Raw genomic sequence first — 11,412 nt, 5'->3', positions numbered from 1 at the left:
GCTGAGAGTAAGGGCTACTTTCTGTTTGCGGTATGCAGGCTTCTCACTGCAGTGGGTTTCTCTTGCTGCCGAGCGCTGACTCCAGGGCATGCGGGCTTCAGCAGTTGCTCCCAGGCTCTAGCGCTCTGGCTCAGTACTTACGGCGCACGGCCTTTAGTTGCTCCGCGCTCCGCGACACGTGGATTCTTCCCAGACTGGGGATTGAACCCATGTCTCCTCCACTGGCAAGTGGATTCTTTACCACGGAACCACCAGGGAAGCCCGGGCGGCTTCCAGCTTGTAGTTTAAGATGGTGATTTCCCGCTGGCAGGAAGGAGAGATGGAGAGATGGGGAGCGAACCTCTCCCCTTTGAGGGCATGACGTAGAAAGTCTACTCACATTACGTTGGGCTGAATGTGAGCTAGAAGGCAATCTCTGAGGCCCCACTTTTTGGGTTAAAAAAATCCCCAGTTCTCCCACTTACCATCTGTAGTCATGGCCAAGTCAGACTTGCAATGTCTTTGCACCTCTGTTTCCTAATCCTTATGGGGTTATTATGAAATTTAAATAGGTTAGTACATGTAAAGCACTTAGAATAGTTACCTAACATATACTAGACTGTAAGATATACTATTATTGTTGTTGTTGTTTGTTTAGCAACACGGCCACACCTCACTTTGAAGGAGGTTGGGAAATGTCCTTAATTAGATGACTGTGTGTCCAGCTAAAACTCAAGGGTTCTATTATTAAAGGAAGGAGGGGACAGAGGACATCGGAAGACAATTAGGGTCTCTCATGTAAGAGTTGCTAAAATAACTTTTATGAAAGTACTGTTGGTGGCGAGTGATTGCAATCTCCAATCTGGGCCTAAAATACCTATGTCAACTGCTCTTTGTGTGATGGGGTTGACGTGATCCATTCCTAGACATGGGACAATAATCAAAGTAAGAATAACACGTGAGCCTCTGTGTTGAGCACTGTCTCAATTGTCTGTGACAGCCTGTTTAGAGATCCCACAATCCTCTGGTTTTATGAAAAGTATTTCTGTTCACCCGGTTCCCTCCCCAGATCCTGTGTGCTTATCACCTTGCAGGCACCAGGGTGGGAGTCTGTGATGAATTTCAGTCTCAAAATTACAGTACATTTTGAAGCTCTCAGGCGACGGTGAGGGGGGCCTTCCCTGATGACTCAGATGGTAAAGAATCTGCCTGCAATGCTAGAGACCAGGGTTCAATCCCTGGGTCAGGAAGATCCCCTGGAGAAGAGAATGGCTACCCACTCCAGTATTCTTGCCTGGAGAATCCCATGGACAGAGGACCCTGGTGGGCTACAGTCCATGGGGGGGCGGTCACAAAGAGTCAGACACAACTGAGGGACTAACACCTGAAGCTCTCAGAGGATCCCCCACTCTGAACAGCACCCCACAAAGCCAGTCTACCTGCTTCTTCTCCATTAGCCCCCACCCCTGACTGTGCAGGACACCTAACTGGCTTTTCTGGTTGCAGATTCACCAGGCCAAGGGAGGGGAGAAGCCCAAGTGCAGTTTGTCATCCATGCCTTAATAAACCTCATGCAGACGAGGCCCAGGCCATGTGACCCAGGCTCAGAGCCTCTTTCCTACCGTCCAAGGCATGTGCTGAAAGGAACAGTACCTTACCTGTGAACACAGGGGATGTGAATGTGGGAATTCCAAGACAAATAAACAGAGGTGATTCTTGGCATTATTAACGGGCTGCGTGCTAAGTCGCTTCAGTAATGTCTGACTCTTTGCGACCCCATGAACTGCAGCCTGCTAGGTTCCTCTGTCCTTGGAATTCTCCAGGCAAGAATACTGGAGTGGGTTGCCAGTTCCTTCTCCAGGGGATCTTCCTGACTCGGGGATCAAACCCAGGTCTCCCACATTGCAGGGAGATTCTTTACCATCTGAGCCACCGGGAAACCCTATTATTTACAGTCAGTAGAATTTCTAGAGCCGCATAATGCCTTCTACCTTTTATTTGCCAGCAACTCTTCAAGAATGCATTTCAGTGTATCTTTTTGTACAAATGCATGCTTTTCATTTTGCATGCCTGCCTGCCTGCTAAGTTGCTTCACTCGTGTCCAACTCTTTGCGGCCCTGTGGACTGTAGCCCACCAGGCTCCTCTATCCCTGGGATTCTCTAGCCAAGAGCACTCAAATGGGGTGTTTCATTAGTGCTTCTTGGACTCTTTGGCTAAAGATCCTAGCCACCCTTAAATTTCTCAGCTCCATCCTCTCTCTTTAGTCAAATAGTTAACCATCTAGAAACAAACCCGCCAATTAATTCTTTCTGAAGCAAATGTACTTGGTAAGCAAACACCCACTCCCTAAATCGCTTGCTTAATACGCTCCTCTCAGAGAGCCTTCTGGAGAGAACCATGATGGATATAATTATCCTGCTTTTTCATCTCTGCTGTCCAGTTTTGGGGTGTGCTTCTGATCTCATTTGGGAAGATTCCTGGAGCTTCTTAGGTGTAGTCAGCTATGTGGGGACAGGTCTTTGCTCATCCAGTAACTGGGGCAGAGGAATTTGTATGTGGGCGCCTAATTAACACTATTCATTAGCATTAATTACCTTTTATTCATTGAAAGGTGTTGGCAACAGGAACCTGATTCACCTCTGTTTCAAATTGTTGTAAGAGCCTATAACTTTTTTTTTCAGTCCTACAAAAGCCTATAGATTTAGCCCACAGAGCCTCCATGAGGCACTGTTCACAAGCACAGGGTATTCTAGCTGCCACTTGTTCTGATTTTCCATCACTTTTGGAACTTTCTAGGGTGGCTCCTCCAAACTCAGCGGATCTCCTCTCTAAATCCAGCACCCAGCCACATGGGCGTCATTCTCAGACACATTCAAGGGTTTCCATTCATTTGTGAGCAATGTTGTCTGTTTTGTTTGAATGTGATAAATGGGTCCCTGCAAGATATTGCAGGACAATTTGCCCTTCCTTCTAGAAACCTCAGGCATTTTCCACTCTCAGACCTGGTGTGTGGGGCGGGGGTCTCGGGGGGGGGGGGGGGGCGGGCGGCGGCGTTGGTGGGTGGTCAACTAACCCGCCCTTCTGGGGGGAGTGACCTGGTACACACCCCCCACCTCCCAGTCCTCTTCTTGATCTTTGGTTTGGTAGGGATGTTACATGTATCGCCCATTTAATTTTCTACTGGCTTGTAAAGTAATTGCAGAGAAAGTAAAAAACCTACAGACCAAGAAAGTCTCAAATACCTGACCTTGACTTTGTTCAGTTCTCTAAGAAGATGATCTACGCATTATGCACCCAGGCACACCCCTGTACCTCTCAGGGTCCGGCACGATCATGAGCTTTATCAGTGTCACTGATGGAATTTCTCCCTATCTCCCCCTCTGCCAAGCACAGTGTGATCACTGTTTATGGAGCAGATGGAGGCGGGCGGGGAGGGCCGGTTGTTTTTCACCCTGGACAGTCAGGAGGGCTGAAACCCCCTCTCGGCACATCTCTCAGCACACAAACAGATCCAGTGCTTCCTGAAGGGGAATTGTGTCCTTCCTCTGGAATTTCCTCTTCTAGTCCCTGATTCTTTGCTTAGCTAACTTTGAATAACGGCCCTTGAAAACACTTAAATGTCTGCTTCTGGAAGAAAAGAACCCTGGTCCCCAGGCTGACCATGCCACCTTTCCCCGTGCAGGCTGACGTGGGCCCTCCCCGGGCCTGGCAGAGATCCCCCCATCACTCACTCACTGCTCTCTCCCCGCTCCTGATATCATAGTCAATAAAGGAAGGGACAGTCGTACCGAGCTGTGTAGCCCAATTGTGCATGGACCTTGTGGATATTAGATCAGTGTTTCTTAAATCAGTGGCTGCAGCCAAGAACTCTGGGAGATCCATCTCTTTCATTGAGATCAAGACCCATAAGAAGATCTCTAATTTTTATTTTAATGTTATTTTAGTTTCATTTTAGTACAGCGCACCTTGTGGAATCTTAGTTCCCTGACCAGGGATCTAACCCAGGCCCTCTATAGTGAAAGCACTGAGTCTTAACCATTGGACCACCAGGGAATTCCCAAGAAGGTTTTTAAAAAATCTAGTAGAATTCAAGTTAAGGCAGTGCTTGACCCAAAAGAGACCGATAATAAATTAGTTACTACTTATTATTATTTTTACACCTTCCAAATATTAATACCTACTTCTAAATCAGCTGATTTTTTTTTTTTTTTAACCACACCATGTGTGGGATCTTAGTTCCCCTGGCCAGGAATAAAACTGATGCCCCCTGGGTGGAAGCTCAGAATCCGAGCTTCCGCCAGGGAATTCCCTAAATCAGCTGATTCTTTTTTTTTTTTTTTTAATTTTAATTGAAGGCTAATTGCTTTACAATATTGTGGTGGTTTTTGCCATACACTGACATGACTCAGCCACAGGTGTACATGTGTCCCCCATCCTGCCTCCCTCCCCATCCCATCCCTCAGGGTGGTCCCAGTGCACTGGCTTTGAGTGCCCTGTTTTATGCATTGAACTTGGACTGGTGATCTATTTCACATATGGTAACATACATGTTTCAATGCTGTTCTCTCAAATCATATCACCCAATCAGCTGATTCTTAACCCCCCCTATATTTTTCCCAATCTTAACCTTCCTTGGGCCCAGAAAATCCTAGTAGGCACGCAGCTCTCTCCTCAGTAGGTCCTTCATGTCCCCTCCTGGCTCAGAGTGAACACTCCCACCTCAGGTTTCTAGAGGGCCTCCCAGAGGGAGGGAGGGGGAGAAGAAGGGCCTGCTCCCTTTGTCTCAATTAGCTGAAGCCAACTGATGGAGTCTCGGATACACTGTTCAGCCTGCACAGGTGACACATACAGTCTTTTTAAAATGATGAATGTTAGTTACCAGTATTTAAAAATTGGGGTACTTTTAAAATCAGGAGGCCCTGGTGTCCCAGTGCTTAGGATTACAGGCTTTCACTGCCATGACCCACGGTTCAATCCCTGGTCAGGGAACTGAGTTCCCACAAGCCAAGAGGTGCAGCCCAACAGTAAATCCAAATAAATAAAAACTGGGATTTCTAGCAACACTAGGCCCCAAGTTTTGGGACTGAGCTCCTGAAAGCTGCATGGTGTGAAAAAAGTAAAATAAAATAAAATACTGGGATTTCTAGCCATAGTAGGCCCAAAGTTTTGCAAGGTAGCAGTCAGGTGGAGCCGAAACCCAGCTGGCTCCCCTAAAGCATGCCTGCTCCTGTTCACCACAGTCCCCACCACTCTGTTACATCCCCCACAACTGAGTTTGTGTGTTGGGCTGATTTCATTACATTCTCAGATTCCCAAATGTGGCTTTATGTTAAGAACAAAATGAAACATTTCTGGTCCCTGTGTTTAAAGCACCAAAATACAGTGTGACCCAGGATAGCATGTACTTCAAGAGAAAAGGGAGTGAACTGACTCCTTTGTGTGAGGGAAGAACTGTCTACAAAGTTAATATTTAAGCCCCAGGGTATCTGGTTAGAAGACCATAATTCAAGAAGCCATTCTGAAACAAACCCGACTGATGCATCTACTTATTTGACCGTATCTGCCTAAACCCCAGAGGATTTAAGGCCTCTGGTCAAATCGATAGAGTATCTTGCAACTCAAACAGACCCTATCTACACCCAGACACTGGTGAATGGATCTGGGCCCAGTGTCTGCCTGTTCTCAAATTGAGGAATAGACCAGACTGACTGATAGCTTTCAGGGCTGAGTGGAAAGAACATCCTCACTTCTCAGCCAAGCTCCTGGTTTCCCTACAAGACCTTAATAATAAGCGGATGGGAAACAGGAAGTTCTGGGGTGGATAAATCACCTAGTCAATTGTGCTGGAAGGATCTGAACTACAGTTGGAATTGGAGAACTCTATTTGTGATCAACCATAAATCACTATTTTGATTTTCTTAACTTTGGGAAGTAATTTCAAGCTAACCAAAAAGTTGCAAAAAAAAAAAAAAAGATTTCCTGTAAAGTATCATCCAGACCCCACAAATGTTAACATTTTACATAAGATGTGAATCGTGGAATTAACATGGATACAATGCAGTTATCTATCTAATGTACAGAATTTTATTCAGATTTCCCCCGCCATCATACTGAGGTTTTTTTCAGAGTCCTCTAGCAATTTCACTTTGCACTTGGCTCTCAAGTGTGGAACAATTTCTCAGTGTTTGTCTTTCCTGACCTTGATACTTAGTAAAATGTCCCTTGAGTTTGGTCTATCTGTTTCTTCCTCGTGATTGAAGCTGGGTTATTCATTCTGATAAGAAGCCCATGGAAGTGACATTATCTCTTTCTCAATGCCTCACATCGGGAGTTACAATGCTGTCGGTGACAGTGACTTTGACGTCTGGTGGTGTCTCACAGGTCTCCTCCCCTGTAAAGTTACTTATAAATTTATAAGTTTTCAAAGGGAAAACTGTATCTTCTGGGGACATACTCTGAGATGATGCAAATATTCTTTTCATTCTCATCATACTTTCATCCACTAATTCTAATATCCATTGATGATGATTGCCTGAAACAGCCATAATTAGTTTTAAACTAGAATAATAATGAAGAGAAACATGCGTTAAGCGTATCTCTAAAAAATTCTCTATAAATGAAAATGTCCCTTGATCCTCTTTTACATAGCAGGTGGAAATCACAAGGTGCCCACCTTTTCACTGGATTATTAATGAGCCCTGCATCTCTGTGGAGTGGCCTGGGCTCCGCAGACTCTTGGCAGTGCTATGTCTCATAGCTTGCTTGTTGGGTATTATGACCTAGTGGAAACCATAATTTGACTCTGTATAAACCCTCAACACACCCCACACAAGTCCTTTCTTCCACGCAAACAGATCTCCTTAGATTCTCTGTATCTGTACCTGGCCTACTCATGGGGGACTTGTGGTGTCACCTGGCCTGCTCCTATAGGCTGGGGTGATGTCATGCTTACCTGTCCACCTTCTCTCCAGTTTAAAAAATTATATACCTCCCACAAGTCTCAGCTCAAAGCTCTGTTCTGCATGAAGTCTTTCACAGGAGGGCAGGGCCTACCTTTTCTTATTGTGATACTTTTCTGGGTTTAAGAGTACAGTTTAGGGGAGGTCCTTGGTGGTCTAGTGGTTATGAACCCACCTTGCAATTCAGGGGACACGGGTTCGATCCCTGGTCAGAAAACTAAGATCCCACATGACTCAGAGCAAGTAAAGCTGGGCACCCCAACTATTGAGTCTGTACTCCCCAACTAGAGTCCGTGTGCCACAATGAAAGACCTTACACGCTGCAACAAAGACCCGACAGAGCCAAAGAAAGAATAAAGTTTGGGTTTCTGCATTCATTCAACACTTCCTCTGGCAGGGAGGGAGATAAAAAAGGGTAATTCAAGTCCCTCAAGAAGAGGTAAGGAGGGGTGCATAAAATTAATGAATTGTAAAGGAAAGAAAACAAGAGCAAGCTTTATGAAACTCTGGAGGAAATCACAGAAAGGTGACTTTTGAAATGGGCCTGAAGGGTGCAGATTGGAGCTGTGGATGAAGTAGGCGGCTTTCTAGGTGGAGAAGAGCTGGTTATGGGTATAAAGCGGTCATACCTACAGAGACATGTGGAAATATATTTGAGGTTGGAATGGGAAGCGTCCTAGAGCAGTTGGGAAGGGGCTGGAAGTGTGGGGTGTACCCCCTCCTGGTGGCTTTTACACTGTGCACAGAGACGTTAGCCCCGCTCCGAGCCTGGCGTTTCGGGACAATACTTCTTGCAGCAAAATGAAGGGTGGATTGAAAAAATACATCATTGGAGGAATAGGCATCCCACTGGGAGGCTTGCAGGCAGAAGATGAGCACATGGGTTTAGGCAGCAGTTGGGAAGAAGAGGACATTTGTCAACAACCAATGTAATTTTTTTGTAATTCTGAAATCTAAGACGCTGAAACCCTAAAGTTTCCTCTCAAGCTGGCAGAAAATGTATCTGGAGAAACATCCAACTTAACCTGGGAGGAAGTTAGTCATTGTCTTTATTTGTTCCACTTCATGGACGAAAGCATGGCCACAATCGTTTTCTGCTCCTCTCATCCGGAGGTGGTGTCTGTTTCCCTGCTGTCTGAATCAGGCTGCCCTGGTTACTGGCTTTGACCAACAGAATGAGGCAGAAATGAGGCTCTGTGATTTTCAAGGCTGGACCTTAAGAGATCTGCAACTTCTGCTCATTTTTTCCCCTCTGGATGCCAACTTCTGTGGAGAAGTCCATCTACTCTGAACCCACCATACTGTGAGGAAGCCCAAGCTTCATGGAGGGAGAGAGAGAGGGGCCAGGTACTGGAGCACTGAAGTGCTTCAGAAAGGAAGTGAAGAGAATGTGAATAAAGGCTTTTCAGACTTTCCAGGCCTGCCCTGCCCCCATTGAAATCAGCTGAGTGAATGACTCCAGTAAGCATGAGGAGCCAAAGAATCTGCCGCCAAGTCCCACCCAAATTCCTGACCCATAGATTCATGAGCAAGATGGTTGTTATTTTAAGCCACTAATGTTTGGAAGCATTTATCACATGGCAGTAGAAAAGCCAAACACACGCTTATTTCATTCATGTGTTTTCGTTGCCCCAAAGGAGTATACTTGATTCAAGGGCCATTCCACCACACCAAAGGTGTTATATAGTGTATGGCATATGTACCTTTTACCTTCCTAAATTAAAGGTCCGAGTTTTGAAGTCCATTTGGGCTCAGAGGTTTTCTGAGATGGGCTTGTCCTTTGTAATACAGAAATAGAGCTGTCTTGACTTCCTTCCTCCCTTCCTGCCTTTGATAATGTCCTGCATGATGCCACAAACTACTTCTCAAGCCATTCCATGTGTATCTTTTATTTCTGCAGCTGCAAGATCGGTTTCTCTAATCCACTAGCTCTCAAACTTCAGTGCATATCAGAGTCTGCTGGAAGGCTAGTTCAAACACAGCCTCCTGGTCCTTGCCCTCAGAGTTTCTGATTCAGTGAATCTAGGGTAGGGCTTGAGAACTTCCCTTTCTGAGAGCTCCTGGGTGATACTGATGCTGTTGGTCTAGGCACCACACTTTGAGAACCACTGCTCAAGGGGAAAGGGCTATATTTTTTGTTATATTTACCCACCAGCCAGAGATGCTCAGCAAATGCTCAGAGATGGAATTGCTCTAAATATCATCATCTTTGCAATGCTTTTTTTTTTTTTTTAACAAACAAACAAACATGTTCACACACCCTTGTCACCACCTCGACCACAGGGAAGCTAGGGAGCCACTTATTTGCCATCCGTGTATCTTCCTAGAAGTGAAATATCTATTAGCAGCTTTTGCCTATTAAAAAACAAAAACGATTTATTTAATTTTTTGACTGTGGTGGGTCTTCGTCGCTGCACTCGGCTTTCTCCAGTTGCAGAAAGCGGGGGATACTTTTAGTTGTGGTGGGAGGGCCTCTCATTGCCCAGGCTTCTCAGTGTATTGGCTTCTCTTGTTGCAGGGTGTGGGCTCAGCAGTTGTGGAGCATAGGCTCAGTTGCTCTATGGCGTGTGGGCTCTTTGCTCACATAGGATCGAACTGGTATCCTTTGCATTGGCAGGTGGATTCTTAAACGCTGGACCACCAGGGCAGCCCAGTAATGCTTTTGAAGTTTTTTACTTCCTGAGGTCCTCCTGCGTAGGCCCTAGACCTAAAAGAAACGAATTCCTTGTTTTACTTGAGTGTATCGATCGTTTTTGCTTTCTTCTCAGCTCACAGGACATGGTGGGAAAAAATGTCCCTTCAGACTTTTTCCCAAAGGTGTTTGGGAACAGATTAAGAGGGAATGGAATGCTTTCGCTGTGATCTGAGAGCAACCCTCTATTTGTGAACAAGGATTATTTCCTTTCCTCTGGGGCGTGTCTGAATAAAATAGAATATTTCTTGCCATTCTTTCACCAGACAGAAGGAGAGTGTGCCAGGAAGATGTTCTTGTTGGCAAGGTGTCCACGTAGGCATTTTACAGACGGTCCACTGAGGTCCAGAGACGTGGGGCCCCTTGCTCCTGGTCACACGGCTGAGAAATCCAAGTGTTGAAATTCGGGTCAGCCTGACACGTTTGCCTGCATGCGTGGGGCTCCCTCATCCCCTCCCGCACCCCAGGAAAGCACACTTTGCACGACCCACACAGTTTTCTAGCTCTCCCCCCAACATTTCCTCCCGAGGGCGATGGGACACTGATTCATCGTGACCAGGGACCCCCCCCAAAGATTTCCCCGTTCCCATCTACGGGCCAGGCGCGGTCTCCATGCATCCGCGCGATCGAGCCTCTGAGAGCGCCTGGAAGCGTCTCGCCTTCCAAGCCCGGCGATGAAGCTGGTTCCTCAAATTGTTCCCGGCAGGAGGGGCAGGAAATCCCGCCCGGCTGCGGCGGCCGCCGCGGCGGCAGGAGAAGAAGCTCCGGCCGGACCGTCCCGGCAGCCACACATCGATCTCGTTCGGGTCTAAGGTCCGGCCAGGTCGTAACTCCAGCCACTCTTTCGCCACCTGGAGCGATCGCCCCGCCCACCCCTCCATTCCCTTAGCCACGCGGCCCGGAGGCCTGGCTCTTCCCGGCGGCCCCCGAGCCGCGGGCCGGCCGCCGCCAGGTGGAAAGAGACAGGTCAGCGGCGACTCGCCCCCGGGAGGCGGCGCCTGGCTGAGCCGAGCAGCCGGCGGCCGCGACCCCAGGCCTCCCTCCGCAGACCCCGCGCCCCCGCACCCTCCCGGCCGAGCAACAGGTGAAGCGGCCGCCGGCCGGCGGCGCCTCCGCGGGGCGGTCCCTCCCCGCCCACCGCGTGCCCGCCCCTCTCCACGCCCCCTCCTCCGCCGGGCCTCCGCCGCCTCCCTCGGCCGCCGGCGGCTTCCCCCTCGCCGGGTCTCCTGCCGCGGCGCCCCCGCGCAGCCCGAGAGCCCGCGCTCGCCGAGGAGAGGGGGGCGCCGCGCGCTCTCCAGACTCGCGCCGCGGCCACACGGGCCCGGCAGGCGCCCCCCGCGCGCCCCGTTCCTCCGCCGCCGCGCTCCCCTCCCCCCCACTGGCCGGTGTCCCCGGGCTCTGAGCCGCGCGGCCCGCCTGGACGCGCCGGGGGTCTCCGAGGCGGGGCCGGCGCTGCCCGCCCGGGCGCGACGATGGAGGAGCCGCAGCGCGCCCGCTCGCAGACGGTCACCACCACCGCCAGCTCTTTCGCCGAGAACTTCTCCACCACCAGCAGCAGCTTCTCCTACGACCGCGAGTTCCTCCGCACCCTGCCCGGGCTCCTCATCGTGGCGGAGATCGTGAGTGCCTCGGGGCGGGCGGGCGGGGCGGGGAGCGCAGGTGGACCCCGCGCGGTGCTCCTCGCCCGGGAGCTTGTTCACATCCTTCCGACGGCTTCGGAGGAACGCTTTAGGCTTAGCCTCGCCTTCATCCCAAGGTGCCAAACTCCGAGACCCCTCTCA

The 11,412-nt window shown here is 49.1% G+C and overlaps 1 protein-coding gene across 1 annotated transcript in view; it reads left to right on the top strand.

Annotated features, from left to right (window-relative positions):
- Positions 1 to 10,913: 10,913 nt before the first annotated feature.
- CMTM8 (CKLF like MARVEL transmembrane domain containing 8) overlaps positions 10,914 to 11,412 on the top strand; it is a 97,657-nt gene continuing 97,158 nt past the window's right edge. The window contains exon 1 of the mRNA XM_027522697.1: positions 10,914 to 11,250. Within this exon, the coding sequence (XP_027378498.1) occupies positions 11,104 to 11,250 (147 nt within the window). The 5' untranslated portion in view covers positions 10,914 to 11,103. The remainder of the gene's footprint in view (positions 11,251 to 11,412) is intronic.

The sequence above is a fragment of the Bos indicus x Bos taurus genome, chromosome 22 (genome assembly GCF_003369695.1).
Source record: "Bos indicus x Bos taurus breed Angus x Brahman F1 hybrid chromosome 22, Bos_hybrid_MaternalHap_v2.0, whole genome shotgun sequence".
NCBI classification, from domain to species: Eukaryota; Metazoa; Chordata; class Mammalia; order Artiodactyla; family Bovidae; genus Bos; species Bos indicus x Bos taurus.
The sequence above is the reverse complement of the archived record's forward strand: the minus strand, read 5'-3'. Positions and strand labels throughout refer to the sequence as shown.